The following is an 18,149-nucleotide window of genomic DNA, read 5'->3' on the forward strand; positions in this document are numbered from 1 at the left end:
AATTATGTACTTTCCCACACTGTTGGTGAAAGTGTAAGTGGTTACACTGTCTTTGAAGGTCAATTTAGTAATATTTATTAAAATTTAAAATAATAATCTTTGACCCAGAATTCTACTTTCATGATTTTATCAGTACATGTACTCTCACATGTACACAAACTTATTCATGTTCAAGCAAGGGTATTCTTTGCAGTTTGGTGTAAATGAAAAAAATGTGCATCCATGTGATGGACTGATACGTGGTTTCCAGAATCAACACAGCTATATGTGCTGATATGGAATGATCATCCAGCAATAATTTTAAAATAACAAGCAAAGTTCAGAATAGTGTTTATTTTCTGTACTTAAAAATGTGTATTTTATGTATAATACACACATTCTGGTGAAATGCACATGTAGCATGTGCACATATGTATTTGTGTAAAAAAGAAAAAGTTACTTATATGCAAGTTTTTGTTTCTTGTGGAAATCTTTATAAAATTATCAAGAAAACATTATTTCTGGGGAGCAGACCTGGAGGTGTTGCAGCTGGAAGGAAACTTACCTTTCATTGGATACTCTTTCATTGTCTTTCAGTTTTGAACCATGTATGTTCCTGTATTATGATTATACATTTTAGAAAGATGAACTCTCCTTAGAAAGTATTACTTAACTTCTTCCCTAGTATGATTATCATATCATCTTCTATATTTTCCATTTTCTATATTTTATTTTTCTTATAGGCACAGAAATACACTACATAACTAACCAGTTTATCAAAGATCTAAAATGAGTTGTCAGCTCTTTTAAGATGATGAAAGGTTATATTTCAGCAACTGGAGGTTGTGTGTATTATTGTTGAATATGATTATTTGCATGGTGTGATTATAATGATTATTTCACAAGGCCATTATAATTTTCTAATACTTTTATTCTTCATGCTCTTTAGTGGATTAGGGGAATAAACATGCCTTAGTGGAAAAAAAAGGAAGAGAAAAGTTTAATTAAAAACACCTACATGTTGGCAAAAATACCTAAAGTGTTCATTTCAAAATTTTACTTTATTATGTGCTTAATTTGAAATTATATAGGATATGAACTCCTAAAACTTGCAAGTGATACACAATCTATAAGAACATGTGTGAAATATTTTCTATCACTTAGTTTTGCTCTTTTTGTAAATCTTATAGGTTTATTCCTAAGTCCTCTGGTGTTTTCTTAAATTACTACATTTTCATTATATTATAGCATTTTAAATTGTATTTTATGTACTCATATCATCTCTCAGAACACAATCTCAAAGTATCATGCTGAGTTTTGTTTTGGAAGAGAGCAGTAAGAATGGTTTATTTATAGTAGGCATCTTAATGCCAACCATTATCTGAAATTAGACAAGGCTCCCAACAGGCAGACGAGGCAGACACATGTATGCTTGAGGAGTTTTGCTGAGATTAATAGGGTTTCCATCCAATCGAATGTCCTCTAGTGCCTTACGAATATAAGTCAAATTTTTAACATTGCAGAACGTATCTTCGTGCATCTCCAGAATGTTGTTATTCTAAAAAAGATGAAAATAAATTATGACAAGATACAACACATCCTTATTGATTGATAGCACAGTCCATTGTGCTTCACCCTTGTTTTTATTCTTTTATTCTTTTCCACAATCAAAATTACTTAATGTATATGCCAAGCACTTTCTAAGCAATGGGGATAAATTAGGAAATAGACATGCTCCTATCTTTAAGGAGTTTATATCTTTAAGGAGTAAGAGAAATACAAATTGAGGTGAGAAAACTACTAAAAGAAAAGTTATTTCCAAAAATGATGAGTATTGTGAAGAAAATAGGATGACTGAAAAGTTATCGTTAGAGGTAACAATTGAACTGAGATTGGATTGACAAGAAGAAAAAGGTGTGGGGAAAAAAAAAAAAAAAACAAGGAAAGAACATTCTAGGCAAAGATAACATCAGGTTTAGAGCCCTGAGGAATTAGCATGGAATTCTCCTCCCTCAGCATTCAACATTCAAGTCAATGTGGCTGAAAGGAGGGGAAGGAAGGAGGGAGCAAATATCCAGAAGGTAAGCAGGACCCTGGACTGGATTTTTAAACCTAGGTTTATTTACTGTATCTCACATACCATAAAATTCACCCACTTAAATGGTACAGTGCAGTGTTTGTAGTGTATTAACAGAACTTTGCAACCATCTGTCTAATTTTAAAGCATTTTCAACACTTCCAAAAGAAAACCACACATTCCCCTCCTCCCACCCTGGCAACTGCTAATCTGTTTTCTTTTTCTATAGATTTTCCTATCTGGACATTTCACATAAGTGGAATTATATGTATATATATTGGTACTGAGTTCTTTCACTTAGTGTTGTTTTCAAAATTCATACATGTTGTAGGATGTATTGGTATTTCATTCTTTTTTATTGTCCAATAGTATTTCATTGTATTGATATACCACATTTTTGTTTATTCATCAATTAATGGAAATTTGAATTATTTCCAAATGCAAATTATGCCTCTTATGAATATGCTTCTGTTAACATTTGTGTACAAATTTTGTATGTATATATGCTTTCAGTTCTCTTGGGTATATACTTAGACATTGAATTGCTGAGTCATATAGTAACTTCATGTTCTAATATTTTGAGGAACTGTCAGACTGTTTTCCAAAGTAGGTGCACCATTTTACACTTCCACCAATAATAGATGAGGGTTACGATTTTGTCTGCATCTCAAGCAACGCTTCTAATTATATCTTTTATTTTAGCCAAATAAGTGAGTATGAGTTGGTATCTCACTGTGTTTTTGTTCATTGTTAGTGTATTGAAACATAATTGATATTTTATATTGATTTTATACCCTGTAACATTGCTGAACTTTTTTATTAGTTCAAATACTTTAGTGGATTCCTTTGGATTTTCTATACCTAAGATTTATAGATTAATTTGGGGACCATTTCCACCTTAGTTGTAAGTCTTCTGATGCATGAATATGGAATTATCTTTTCTTTATTTAGATCTTAATTTCAACAATGTATTGTAGCTTTAAGTATACAAAGCTTATACTGCCTTTGTTAAATTTATTTTAGGTACTTTTAAAATTTTGTGACTATTATAAACAGGATTGTTTTCTTAACTTTTTTTCAGATTGTTCATTGCTAGTGTATAGATATCCTGTATACAATTGATATTTGTATATTGATTTTGTAACCTGCCACATTGCTGAACTCATTTATTAGTTCAACTAGTTTTTAGTGGATTCCTTAAGATTTTTCGTGTGCAAGATCATGTCATCTGAAAATAGAAAAATGACTTCATTTCCAATTTGGAAACCATTTATTTATTTATTATATTTTATGTATTTATTTTTCCTAATAGTCCTAGCTGTAACTGCCAGGCTCAATACTGAATATAAGTGGTGAGACAAACAATTTTAGTCTTGTTTCCGTTCTTAGGAAGAAAGCGTTCAGTCTTTCTGCACTGAAGATGATGTTAGCCTGAGTTATTTATAGATGTTCTTTATTGGATTGAAGAAGTTCCTTCTATTCCTAGTTTTATATTTCTAGTAATATTATAATAAAATGGTGTTGGATTTTGTCAAATGCTTTTTTGACATCTATTGAAAGAATCATATGTTTTTTAACCCTTTATTCTATTAATATATTACATTGGTTGCTTTTTAAATGTTAAACTATTCTTATATTTCTGCAATCTCACTTGGTCGTGATGTGTAATCTTTTCTATATGTTGTTGAATTCAGTTTGTTGTGTTTTGTTGAGGCTATTCGCATCAATATTTATAAAGGGTATTGGCCTGTAGTTTCCTTTTCTGGCGATCTATTTGTCGAGTATTGTTATTGGGTAACATTGGCTTCACAGAATGGGTTAGGAAGGAAATGTTCTCTTTTTTTTTGTTGTTATTTGAAATAGTTTGTGAAAGATTGTTATTAATTCTTCTTTAAATGTTTGATAAAGTCAACCAGTAAATCCATGTGGGAGTGGGTTGTCTTTTTTGGAAGATATTAAATTGCTAAGTTAATATATTTGCTTATTATAGCTCTATGCAGATTATCCATTCTTTAGTCAATTTCAATAGCTTGCATTTTTCTAGAAATTTGTTCATTTAATTTGTTGGTTTACATTTGTTCATAGTAATCCCTTATGATCCTTCTTATTCCTATAAGGTTGGTAGTAATGTCCCCTTTCTTATTCCTGATTTTAGTAATTTGTGACTTTTTTCCTAGGTCACTTCAGCTAAAAATACGTCAATTTGTTGATCTTTTAGAAAACCAAATTTTAGTTTTGTTTCTCTATTATTTTTCTATTATATATTTTACTTATTCTGCTTTAAATTTTATTATTTCTATCCTGCTCACTTTGGGTTAGTTTCCTCTACTTTTTCTATTATCTTAAGGTGAAAGGCTAGGTTATAGATTTGAGATCTTCTTTTTGAATATATGTGTTTACAGCTGAAATTTCCCATTAAGTGCTGCTTTAGCTCCATCCATACATTTCAATATGTTTTATTTTTGTTTTTATTTATCTCTGATTTTTTTTTTTTTAACTTTCTTGAGATCTCTATTTTGGCCCATTGGTGATTAAGAAAAATTTCATTTCATATCCACATATTTGTGAATTTCTTAAATTTTATTTTTTGTTGATTTCTAATGCAATTTCATTGGAATCAGAAAACATACTTTGTATAATTTTAATTATTTTCAATTTACTAATACTTGATTTGTGGTCTAGTATGTGGTCTACCTGGGAAATGTTCTTTGTGCACTTGAGAAAAATGTGTATTTTGAAATTGTTGGGTGGAATGTTCTGTTGATGACTGTTACACCAAATTGGTTTTCAGTGTTGTCCAAGTTTTCTATTTACTTAGTGATCTTATAGATAGCTGTTCTATCCACTATTGAAGCGGGGCCAGGTGCAGTGGCTCATGCCAGTAATCCCAGCACTTTGGGAGGCTGATTCAGGAGGATCACTTGAGGCCAGGAGTTCAAGACCAGCCTGGGCAATATAGTGAGACCTGGTCTCTATAAAAAATTTAAAAAGTAGCCAGGCATAATGGTTCACACCCTAAAGTTCTAGCTACTCAGGAGACTGGGGTAGGACAATTGCTTGAGCCCAGGTGTTTGAGGCTGTGGTAAGCTATGATCATACTACTGCATTCTAGCCTGGGTGACAGAGCAAGACCCTTTCTGTAAAAAAAAAAAAAAAAAAAGTAAATTTAAAAATGAAAACAAGAAGTTGGAATATTTCATTACTATTGAACTGCCTATTTCTCCTTTCATTTCTGACAGTTTTTGCCTCATGTTTATAATCATCTATGTATTGACCCTGATATATTAACCCTCTTATCATTATAAAGTGTCAGTGAGGAATAATGCATATTTTGTGCCTATTATCTCTGCTCTTCCCTTTGATGTGTGATAGATATGTGTTGTTAATAACTGTGACTTATATTTAAGTATTTATCATATATCAGTAGCTATATTAAATGCTTTATAAACATTGTTTTATTCATCCTCCCAGCCATCCTGTATAGTAGATCACCTTTTAATCCACATGAGAAAACAGAAATTCAGGGAGTTTCAGATAGTTTTGGGTCTAGAATTTCAGCCCAGGGCATACGCTTTTGCCAGAGCCTTCAGTTTTAATTGCTATACGCAAATATTTTTCAAATGAATAAAAAAGGGGATTTATTTACGTATTAAAAAATATAGAAATTGAAGACAATGTAAGCGAAAAACAGATATATGTATATTGGATGTTGTGAGGTGACAGTGATGGAGAAAATATTTTTAAGTTGCACTTACTGACTTTCAAAGCTTAGAATGGGAATGCAAAAGCAGTTACTTTAAAAAATTCCCTCATGTTATATATACAAACAAATTATGTTTAAATATAACATCAAAGTCTTCTTTCTTGGTAGGATCAGTATCATCTCAGATAATAGTAATAAAATTTAATTCATAATTGGAAAACACATTCCAAAATCTCTTTAAGTACTCCCTTGGAAATCTTTCCTTCAGTCATAAACAAGGAAAGAAATCTTTATATGTATAGAAATTCACCCCCAGAAAAAAAGAGAGAGCCATCCAGAAATCAAGCCAAATGGCTAGAAAATACATATACAATAGGCAAGTAAACAAATCAGACAAACCCACAAAAGAGACAGATATCCAAGACACATACATGTATGTATATACACACATATATACATAGTGTGTATATACATATATGTATATATAGAGATATATATTTATACATATGTAGACACTGAAAATATGAAAATGTTTATATTAATAGGAAAAAAGAAGAGGCACAAAGGTAAATATTCACAAAATCCACAAGGGGAACTACAGGAATTCATGTCCTGCTCTTACATAGCAAAATCGCTTTTTGTACATTTCTGCCATAAAATATAATGCTAAACTATGACGTTGTTTCTTTGTTTCCTTGTTGCTTTGAGCATGAAATGGGTGTTCTCTCTATTTATTCCACAGAACAGATCAATTTGTTAGAGAATGTTGATTATAACTACAGGCTAAATTTACAACTGAAATAAGAAATAATTTATATTTGTTTAACAACCAAAAATATTCATTATGATTGAAAAATTTTTTAATCACATAGGTGAAAATAAAATATTATTCATTCATTAAACTAATCAAACTGAATACTTCAAAGATAACATGTAGCTTAATGGGATTTAAAATCACCAAAACTTTCAAATATGTTTTTTATTTAAACAAAACAAAACAAACAAACAAAAATGCTGCACTTTCTTTATCCAGAGAGATGGAGCTTGCCATCTCTCAGCACATAGGAATGCCTTCGGATTGAATTTAATTCAATACATAAAACCTAAAATCACAGGCTAAAATTGATTTTGTTTTCTCTGACAACTAAACATCAACTTAGATTTTTATTTCTCCCTTTACTTTTCCACTTCTAATCTTTACATTTTCTTCAACAGGTGAAACTTTCAGTGTTTTTTGTTTGTTTGTTTTTTGTTTTTCGTTTTTTTCCTAAAGAGATTTGTGTACCAAAAGGGTGTATTTTGCTTCAGAAAATAAGTAAAAGAGTAAAGTTATCAGAATTCAATTAGAATAGAGTGTTGAATGTATAAAGATAGCTTTATATTCAGATAAAGAGAGAATAAATGAGAAAAGAGAAAAAGAAGAAAAGTTGTCACAGTGTGTCAACATGCCATTACAGACAAATTCTTGTGTCCTGATGTCCTTCTTGGCTTTGCTTTCTCTGAAGCTCTTGGACACACCTTACTGGTAGACTCCTACCTGGAGGTGAAGGGCTCGTAGATTTTCTGGCAGTGGCAGAGGGATGTGGTCCAAGTTGTTATCAGTGAGGTACAGATGATGGAGGTCATACATGTCCTGTAAACATTCCAAATGTGGGAACTCAATAAAAGCTCGAGGTGCCACAGTTGTGTTTCCCATTCCCTCTCCATGCAAATATTTGTGAAATAATGTGTTCCAGTTCAGGTCTTGTTTTGTAAAGTTGAGGCAGCTTAGTTTTCTGAGTTATTAGACAATTCAAATGAGTTTTGGAAAAATTGGCTGCAAGCAAATATTTCCTCATGAAAATACAATGTGTTTCTCAGTCTCTAGGAAGAACCATGTTTTGTTCAGTCTAATTTTCTCAATTTAAGCAAGGCTGCTTCCTCTTATGAAAGACATTGTGCAGTGGGATTTTGAGGATTTTGATGAGACATAACAAGCATTTCCTTTATTTTATAGGCATGGGAACAAATAGTTCCTCCCTAGCAATGGCCTGGGAGCCCAAGTACCAGGAAAGGGGCAGCCTAGCAAGACAGAAAACATGTAGACAATAGCTGTTCTACTGTAGCCAAACACCCTAGAATAAACTGTGACTGATCACCACCTGTGCCAACAGAGGCAGAGTGGGCAGACTAAACTATGACCCTTGCCTGGCTATAGTGAGATGCCCTAACTCCCGTAGCTACCATTGATGGTATCATAGGAGGCCTAGTAGAGAGACGGTATTCACCACCACTCAGTGGTAATGAGGCCACACTATTCCCTGTGCCATTCCTGAGAATAATGTGGTGTCTCTCTAAAGAGTATTTTAAAATTATGTGTTCAATGTGCACTGGGAGGGGCTGCTTGAATGCCCTAAGAGGGGGCAAGAAAGCCAGTTCGTTGCTGTTCTCAGACCCTATGCTGTTTTTCCAAGCAAGTCCTGTAGCCCCAAACCTGCTTGCTTCACTTAGAAAACAAAATCTCTAAGGTTAACTGAATCCATCCTCTTTATAAGGTCATTTAGTAGCCTGCTGTCTTCAAGATATTGCCCATTTCCTGCCAAGTAGCTATCCTTTTAGCCAGATAGTCTTTCTGAGTGGAGGGTCTGATCGATACAGATTCTCTGGCTTGCGTCACTTCCAGGTGCTCCTGTAGACTGTAGACGGTGCTTCGGGTAGCCACCAACTTCTTATTCTAGCCCTGCTTTCTGTTCTTGGTGCTTGATCACCCTCACAATGTACTGGAACATAGTATTTCTCAAAAGCACGATAGATGCAGTTGATAAGTTTATTTTGAAAGTTAAAAGTCTCACTAAATTAAATCCCCTTATAGAAGTTGAGCATAGTGGCTCACACCTATAATCCCAGTACTTTGGGAGATCAAAGCGGGAGGATCACTGGAGCCCAGGAGTTTGAGACCAGCCTGGGAAATATGGCGAAACCATGTCTCTACAAAAATATACAAAATTTAGCCAGGCATGGTGACACGTGTCTTGTAGTCCCAGCTACTGGGGAGGCTGAGGTAGGAGGATCATCTGAGGCCAGGGAGGTTGAAGCTGCAGTGGGCTGTGATCGCACCACTGCACTCAAGCCTGAGTGACAGAGTGAGACCATATCTCAATCAATCAATCAATCAATCAATTTCCCCATACGAATAAAAAGGCTAGTCAATGACAGCAAATAAAATTGGAAGATAAAAATCCGCACATCAAACTTAAAACTTACTTTAAATGCTTCTTGCTTTATCCCTTTCCTTCCAAGTCTATTGTTGCTAATATCAATAAATGTCAAAGTGGTTGGCAATTCTGGGAGTTGCCTTATTTTGTTGTCACGCAGGACAAGCTCTTGAAGTTGAGGCAGTTTTCGGAATGCATCTTCATCAATCTCAGATATTACATTTGATGTCAGATCAATCCTTCTTAAATCACCTAGAAGAAAAAAATAAAGGAAGTAGTTAAATATTCTTGTTTTGCTCACACAAAAAATATGAATGTAATTTTCCTTTATTTTGCAAATATAAATATGAATTTAGCAATGCACAGTTAATGAAATGATTATCTTTCTTTTTATAAAAATTATTTCCCCAAATACTATTCATATTTATGTACTTAGGAGTATAACTTTAGCAAAGAAATTGGTATACCACATTTAAAATAACTGGTCTTCTCTCCATAATCTTCATAAAGTTTGTCTGGATTTTATCATTTAAAATGTTTCCCTCAGTGATAAAGAGTGTTGTGTTTTCTAACAGTCAAAGATACAGGCATTAGAAAGAAATCTTCAAATGATTAAAACATTTTATGACACATACCAAAATTCTTTTAAGTTGGCAACAACTATAAAGCCAGAATTCATCCATCATAAAGCAACTATGCTTTAGTGGAAGTTTATTTTTAAAAAGCCAACTCCTCATAAATATGACCATGACATTTTACTCGTAAGAACATGAGAAAACATTCCAGCATGTAAAATATAATTGTTTATCATGCATATTTAGTTTAAATTGCTCATTTGAAAACATCACCTATGTGGTTTTGAGATGACTATTGCTTGTTTGTTGTTTTTTCTTATAATTATTAAAGCAAATTGTCAAATTTTTAAATAACAAAAAACTATTGATTCATGAACCAGGCTTTGGCATTCAAGCTGCATTCTCAGCCAACATTTGACAATGTAAAAATTTTAGGGAATTCTGTAAAGCAGTGAAAACCGCTGTTACTGCTGTCATCCATACTTAGGCTTGCAAAGTCATTTTTGTTGATCTTTTTAATTCTGTTAAAGCGGGAATAGAAATAAGCGGTGTTCTTGGGCAGCGGAGGAATAGCATCAAGTTCATGGTCATCACAGTACACGGTGGTACTTATACAAGTACACAGAAGACAGGTTGGAAAGTCTAAAAGATAAAGGAAAATGAAATTATTTGTAAGTACCAAATCAATTTCTAAGAAATAATGTGGAATGTTTGATAAACAAGATTAGACTCTCCCACTAACCAAGGAGATTTTATATTTTCTCATAATGTTTTCTGTAAATAGAATATTCAAGTCAAACATACCAATTAAAATTGTCTCAACAGGCCAGGTACGGTGGCTCAAGCCTGTGATCCCAGCACTTTCGGAGGCCGAGACGGGTGGATCACGAGGTCAGGAGATCGAGACCATCCTGGCTAACATGGTGAAACCCCGTCTCTACTAAAAGATACAAAAAACTAGCCAGGCGAGGTGGCGGGCGCCTGTAGTCCCAGCTACTCGGGAGGCTGAGGCAGGAGAATGGCGTGAACCCGGGAGGCAGAGCTTGCGGTGAGCTGAGATCCAGCCACTGCACTCCAGCCTGGGCGACAGAACGAGACTCCGTCTCAAAAAAAAAAAAAAAAAAAAAAAAAACAAATAGTCTGAACAATTAGTATATTCAATGTAACATTTTAAAACTAATTTAAAATTACTGAGTACTTTTCTATTTATTAGAAATTCTATATTCAAAATTTAAACATTATTATTGTGCTTTTCATAAAGTTAAAATATCACATGTAATATTTTCATTAAGTCTTTGGTTTAATAGTGAAACGTCTCACTGAAAAAACACCTGCTTCAAGAAAAATAAAAGATAATAATTATTAATATTCAGTTGCTCAATACATATTATTGAATCCTTTCTATGTAAATGGCACCATGCTAGCTGGTGAAACAGTGCTGAGCACAAAGAGACACAGTTGTGTTTTATGATCTGCTATGTGAAATGAATGTTAATCACACAAGTAAAATTATGAATGTGACAAATGTCATGAAGTGTCATCTGAACATAACATAGGGGGATTTGACCTAGTCTGGAAATCATGGAAGGCAACTCTGAAGTGAAAGCTGAGCTGAGATCAGCAGAAGAGGAATAATTGACTATGCAGGTAGGAAGGAATAGTATGCCAGGCAAAGGAAGCAGCATGTGCCTTCACTTTGGAGGGACTGAAAGATAGTCCCTATGGTGAAAACTCAGAGAACATTGAAATGTATGGGACATAACATGCAGGGGCCTTGTAGGCTGTGCTACAGCTTTTATTTCTTCCCATGAGGATGGACAGAGGTATCATACGATGCAGTTTGCATGGTAAGAGTTAAGTCTGCTGGAAGGTGTAATGGAAGACTGAAGCAGGGCAACTGGAAAAAGTGGAAGTGAATCATAGTGTAGACAAAAGATGGTTTTAGACAAAAGGGTTTTAAGGGAAAGGAAATAATCAACAACCTAAGCCTCCTGAGATGTCAGGTAAATTAAGGACTGAAAAATGTTCTTGGATTAGTTATTGCAGTGGTTATCAGAGAGTTACAAGATATGCAAAGTGAGGGAGCTGAAAGGCAGATTACAGTCCATTAAGGGAGAAGTTGGAAGTAAGGGAAAAGTTGCCACAAATGTAGAAAATGCAGAGAGGTTTGTGAAGAGCAAGGGATGAGACATAGTGATAACTATAATAAAATATGCTTGTGGTTTGTATGATGAAGGGGGTGATTAATGTGGAAGATATTTGGAGAAAAAGATCCAGAGGAGGTGAAGTTGAATATAAAAAGGATCATGAAAGGACAATAGGAAATAGAACTCAAAGAACATGGAAGGATTTTCATCCCACCTGTGGAAGGACAGAGTGTCTTTGTTGTGCTAGAAGGAGAGGGAGATAGAAGAGCACATTGATATAGATGTAGGTAGATTATTTGTCTGGAAACAGGAAGACCAAGGATCTGCTGACTAAGAAATTGCATTTTCTTTGTGAAGTAGGAAGTTAAGTTATCTGACAGGCTTGAGGAGTCTAGGGATGAGGTAAATAAGGGTTGTAAGATGTGAAATGAATGGAGAAAGTGAAATCTCTATGACATAAACTAGAAGAGAAAAGTGGTGGAAGAAATGTCCTGAAATTGCTCAATGATCAATTTGTCTTGGTTTACCTGAGACTTTCCTGTTTATAACATTCAAAGACACTTGCTTTGGGAACTCCTCACACCCAGACGCACCAGGAGATTTGATCACCCTAGTTGAAAGGTCCATTTGTGGTTTGTAATCATGAACTAATAATGTACCTATTAAGGTCTTATTACTATCATTAAATACAAAAGTCATTTCCATTTTAAGAATGGAAAGCCAGGAAAAAATATTTAAGCGGGAGCTGTAAAATATTTAATATGTGCTAATTTCTCCAATCATTGTAAATTAATATTTTATACTCGTCATAAAAATTTTAAGAGTTAAGACATTTGATTCTTCTATATATTTATCACCTTGATAATTAAGCAATGATTGCTTAGGGTAATTTTTACATATTCACAGTAGTTATAATTTAATTCTAAGTTTTCCTACACCTAACTCAAGGCTACATTACATGGTTTTAGAATGTTAGTTTTAGAAATTTGTTTTAGTAGTAAAAATATGGTATTTTTATTTTTACTATTCTAAATATTTCTAAACTATTTAATTTTGATGAATCTGTGCTTCTTCTTTGAAATTAAAATGTGAGTTTGAGTTTTTAACTTCATTATTTATCCTCAGAGTACTTTAGAGACAAAAATTTTCTTTAAAAGTCTTAGTTTTTTTATGTTTCTAAATTGACATTAGTGAAGCATTACTTGACTCAAGCTTTTGAAAGGATTGGGCATTCTGCTGCTCTGTGGTTACTGGCTCAGCTGAGAGATCCAGAGTACAGGTATTGATACCAGGCTGGTCAACTTTTGAAGGATCTGAAATCACTTAAACATAAGTAATGTTCTAGGGATATTTAATTTTCCTATTTTGGGTGCTTTATGCTGGATATTTACATTTCCTTCTCATTATGTCTCTTCCTTTTTCTACTTGCAGAGTGTTCTACTACACAGAAATTTAACTACACAGAAAGAATATAATATATTCATTAATGACACTGACAACATTTATTGGTCTATGTTGCATTCCACATACCACCTCTGTGATACTGGACACATTTTATAGTATGTTGGAGTTTTAGTTTTCTTATTTTTAAAAATGAGTGATCAGTGTCCAGTACATAGTGTTATGACTCTTCCAAAAGTTAATGTAGATAAAACAATTCGAGTGTCTGGCATATAGAAGGCATTGGATGAAAGGGCAACTTTTCATATTACTTATTGAAGAACAGCTAAAAACTCAAAGAAGCAAAGAGTAAAATGGTCATTACCAGAGCCTCAGGAAATGGGGAGTTGTTCAAGGGGTATAAAATTTCAGTTATATAGGATGAATAAGTACTAGAGGTCTGCTATACCATAGTATTCATAGTTAATAATAGTGTATTGTACACTAAAAATGTTAAGAGAGAAAACAGTGCATGAACTCCTTTATCAATATTAGAATTTTCATAACTAACACTATGTTTACTATGGGCCAGTAACTACACGTATTCATTTAATCCTGACAGCATCTCTGTAAGGTAAGTTCTATTATATATTATCCCATGTTTTTTTAGATGAGAAAACTAAGGCACAAAAATATTGATTGCCTTGCTCAAGACTATAAAAACCCAACAAGTCACAGTGCTGGGATTTGAATACATACATTTTGCCTCCTCTGTCTCTCCAAGAAACTCTCAGTTTTGATTCCTGTACTTTGCTTTTAGTCTTGCCTTAGGTAATATTGCTCCTCCCACTCTTTTTGTCTCCCAGTGTGTTCTGGACACTTTTCTCATAAGACTTGTAATACAGTGATACAGTTTGGCTGTGTCCCCACCCAAATCTCATCTTGAATTGTAGCTCCCATAATTCCCACATGTTGTGGGAGGGACCTGGTGGGAGATAACTGAATCATGGGGGCAGCTTCCTTCATACTGTTCTCGTGGTAGTGAGTAAGTCTCACGAGATCTGATGGTTTTATAAGGCGTTTCACCTTTCACTTGGCTCTCTTTCTGTCTTTCCTGCTGCCATGTAAGATGTGCCTTTTGCGTTTCACCATGATTTTGGGGCCTCCCCAGCCACGTGGAATTGGGAATCCATCAAACCCTTTTTTCTCTGTAAATTACCCAATCTTGGATATGTCTTTATCAGCAGTGTGAACATGGATTAATACATACAGTATTGCCTCTAAATTTGTTTGTATGTCTATCTTCCTGTGCTAGGCAGAAATATTCATGAAAACAGTGGTTACTTAAAGTTTTGTGTCTACAGAACTTGGAATACAGAGACACTATACTCACTTGACTCTTGCAGTGGGAACTCTCCTTACTTTTTTCTACACTCCCTAACTATGCCATTCTCTGTATATATAAAAGTATTCCAGTGTGAGTCTTCTTGAGTACCCCCAAGGTTGATAGTGACACATTCAAGCAAGAAATATAGACATATAATAGAATCACATGTAGCACCAAGAATTCCTTCTCATTAACTAAAAGGCCCTGGTTTCATCTGCAGGCCAGGCAACATAGTGTCTGATGTTGTGCAACAAATTTCCTCTCTCTGTTACTTCTTAGGAGTGAGTGAGAAGAAGCCTGTTTTTAAATAAACAGCCAAGAATCTGAACAGGCTGGCTTCAAACCCACTATGTAACAGCTTTGTGATATCTGGCAAGTTACTATCCCCTTTGAATTATAGTTGTTTCCATGATAATGAAAAGAGTAATATTAACACTCTCACAGGGAGGTTTTAATAATCCAATGAGATAATGTGAAGTGCTGAGCATAGGGGCCACAGATAGTATATGCTCAATTAGTGCAAAATATTATTACTATTACCATCATCTTCATACTCATCATCTCTTATCCCCTTGAAATGCTGTGGCCTGATCTCAGAGGCAAAGATTTTTTCCTGCTTATCAAATACTCTCTGTTCTACAAATACATTCCACTACACAGGTTTCGAGTAATGATGTACAATATTTTCATCCCAAATCTTTGGTTATTTGATCATTTTAGCGAGACCAAAGCTGAATTATTAAAACTGCTTTATATTTGAATGTAAAATCTATGTATAAATCTACTTCAAACCTGGCCTATTCCAAAACTTTTTTTCTTGGGGCATGTCATGTGGTTTCTCTATAGAGTTGAAGCTTTGCAGTTAATGTGGACTCAGTTGTAATTCTGCTTTGATGTATCTGACCTTCATTTGTGTGTGGCCCCAGAACCCCTGTGAATTCAGGCTCCTTCGGGGAAGAGCCATCGATCAGCCTGGGAGTGGATTCTTCCTCCTCTTCCTCTTCCTGGGCCTCCTCAGGCTGTGGGGGTGGAGTGAGGAGCTCTCGGTTCCCTGAGGGCATCACTGTGGCTATTTCAATCTGAAAAAAAATAAAAGAGAGAGAATTTCTTCAGGCAAACTTCTCAGTCACTCTGTGTGGCAGTGACACAAATTTAAAATGTACCCATCTTTGCCACAAGAGGACACTCATGTTCTAAAGTTCAACAATGTGACCATCCTGCTTGCTTGGAGGAACACACATGGTTCTAGTAACTGTTGTTGTTTTTAATTAGTTTTGTTTCTCAAATCTTAGAAGTTGTTTCCAATTCTTCCTTTTTTTTTTTTTTTTTGGTCTTCTTGTTCTTTAACATTTTATATGTTTGTTCATTTCATAGTTTCTTTAAAAAAGCTCATTTATTGTTTTCCAATAATAAGTAGCATTACAAGAGTGTATCAATGTTGTGAAAGCTTCACATTAATTCAGAAGTGTACAGAGTAAAATGGAAAAGTCCCCATCACCATTCAGCCCTCATTCTACTCCCCTTGAAGGTAATAACTGAGCAGAAATTGATACATATTATCCTGTCCTTTCAATCCTTGATTTCCGAGGTTCAAATATTCTGTTCCTTACCAGTGACTTATACTTTCTCTAATGGCGTTTTACTGAAAAGTATCCTTTATACTAAAATAAAATATATAGTGACATAAAAACTATAATTTGATGATGATATGCCATTTCTTATGTGTTTTCAATATTATTAAAATAACAAATATTCCAATGATATCTAGGTATCTTAAAATGGACTTTTTTGAGAGCTTTGACAGGAAGAGGCAGTTATAAAATTACAAAATTATTCAAAGATTATTTTTTATATATTGTATTTTAGATTATACCTGTTTTGCTCTTATCTAACTTGTACATTGTAAGTAATGGAGTCATTGCTTTTAAGAATACTGTTTGTATTTAGGAGAAACCTTCCTTTCAGATTTCTTCCTTTGTCTGAATGTATATTTCTTTGTGGTACTTAGTAAATATCTACTTCTCTGATGGCCTTGTAATCTTGGGTTGAAAATTTGCCCCAGGCAATTGGGATGGCGACTTCCAGGACCCACCCTTTGTGGCCCAGTGTCCTTGTGGTATCCCCAGAAATCCCAGATTTTCCCTTCACCGCACCAATATGGCCTTTTGGTTTTTTCCACCCTTTATTTGCTTTCATTAAAGAAGTAAGGAAACACATAAATTATTTCTGTATTACTTAATAACAAATGATGTGCAAACTATTCCTTTCATCTATAACACAGGTGTATTTTCAGACCAAATATTTTCTAGATGTTTGAATAACCAAAAAATTTTAAAGATACACTTATGATTTGATATCATTTTTAATATATTTAAATGCATTGCAAATCACAAATGAAAATTATTCTTTTGAAGAAACACTAAACTTTATTTTATCAGTTTATATTTCTGAATTGTGCATCCTTCAGTGCTTCCTTAGTCTCTCTCTTTCAGCTTTTTCTGTGCTGTATTACATTGGTTCCATTTGTTTTCTGCATATCCAAGCCTGCTGGATGGTAAAGTGTGTCATCTCTTTCATCTGTGTACCTCTAGGCTGTAAGCATAATAGGCAATCAGCAAGTACTTATTGAAGTATAATTTTTTCAAACTTTGCTTGTCCAAAATATCTCTCATTCACAGCTCTACGTTTAGAGATTTTCTGAGACGAATCAGTGAATGTGCTAATACTTACTTTAAATTATTTAAACCATGAAATCAAAACAAAAACAGATTATACTGTCTTTGATACATTAGGAGCAATACATGAAGATACAATAAAGCTTGGCCAGAAAACTCCAGCTGAGAAGATGGGGCACATTTTCTTAAACAGAAAGACATACGGTTTCCATCTGTAGGTCAGAATGAGGCAGATTCAGAGGGAATGGATTTGTAGAGAGACCAAAAGGAGGCTCCAGGAAGAGCGGAAATTGAGACAGATGTTTCATGGAATGGAGACAGCCTAAAGGGAGAAACAAATTCCAGACACGTTGCCTTGAATCTTAGCTTTGTAAGAAAAATGTTTGCACATACTTTTTACAGATAATTGTTTTTCCACTGATTTGATGTGAAGCTGTAAGATCTCACTTGTCATCCAATATAATGAGGCAAAACAGCTTTTTGCGTTTATCAAAAATTGTTTTGTTCATGCTTCCTTGCTAATAAAACATAAATGCAATACAACTTTGAAAACCAAGAAAAAGGAATGCCTTTTCACATCAGCAAAATTGCAGAACCTCAAAGTACTGTGGCTGGAGAGACTTTTGTTTTGTAGACACATTTATTTTCACTATTAAGTAGAAGTGATTTAGGCATCTTTTCCCCCTCTTCAACAATCTTCATACTGTGATATGAAGTTGTGAGGCAATGCATACAAAAAAAAAAAAATGAGTCCAGGGAAACAAGACCACTGGGCCTTCCGTGTGGCAGACTTGTATGCTTCTGTTGCAGAAAACTAAATTTGAACATAAACACAAATGACCAGAAAAAAATCCCTGCCCTTTTTTTCAAGCTACAATTGGTAACACTTGAATGCAAACATAATTGAGCCTCTTCTACAAATACTCATAAATTCTTTCAGTGTTTTCCTCTATTTGTTTTTCTTTGGCCTCTTGTTTTACTTGAATTGCTTCTTCCTGTTTTAAGTTTTTGTTTTGTTTTGTTTTGTTTGTT

General features: G+C 34.2%; 1 protein-coding gene across 1 annotated transcript in view; it reads right to left on the minus strand.

Annotated features, from left to right (window-relative positions):
* Positions 1 to 892: 892 nt before the first annotated feature.
* The window catches only part of EPYC (epiphycan), a 47,264-nt gene continuing 30,007 nt past the window's right edge, over positions 893 to 18,149 (minus strand). The window contains exons 2-6 of the mRNA XM_050746568.1: positions 15,347 to 15,521; positions 10,012 to 10,170; positions 9,003 to 9,205; positions 7,297 to 7,392; positions 893 to 1,537 (exon numbers count right to left, since the gene is read on the minus strand). Coding sequence (XP_050602525.1) covers positions 1,367 to 1,537; positions 7,297 to 7,392; positions 9,003 to 9,205; positions 10,012 to 10,170; positions 15,347 to 15,521 — 804 coding nt within the window. The 3' untranslated portion in view covers positions 893 to 1,366. The remainder of the gene's footprint in view (positions 1,538 to 7,296; positions 7,393 to 9,002; positions 9,206 to 10,011; positions 10,171 to 15,346; positions 15,522 to 18,149) is intronic.

Source organism: Macaca thibetana, chromosome 11 (genome assembly GCF_024542745.1).
Source record: "Macaca thibetana thibetana isolate TM-01 chromosome 11, ASM2454274v1, whole genome shotgun sequence".
Classification (NCBI taxonomy): Eukaryota; Metazoa; Chordata; class Mammalia; order Primates; family Cercopithecidae; genus Macaca; species Macaca thibetana.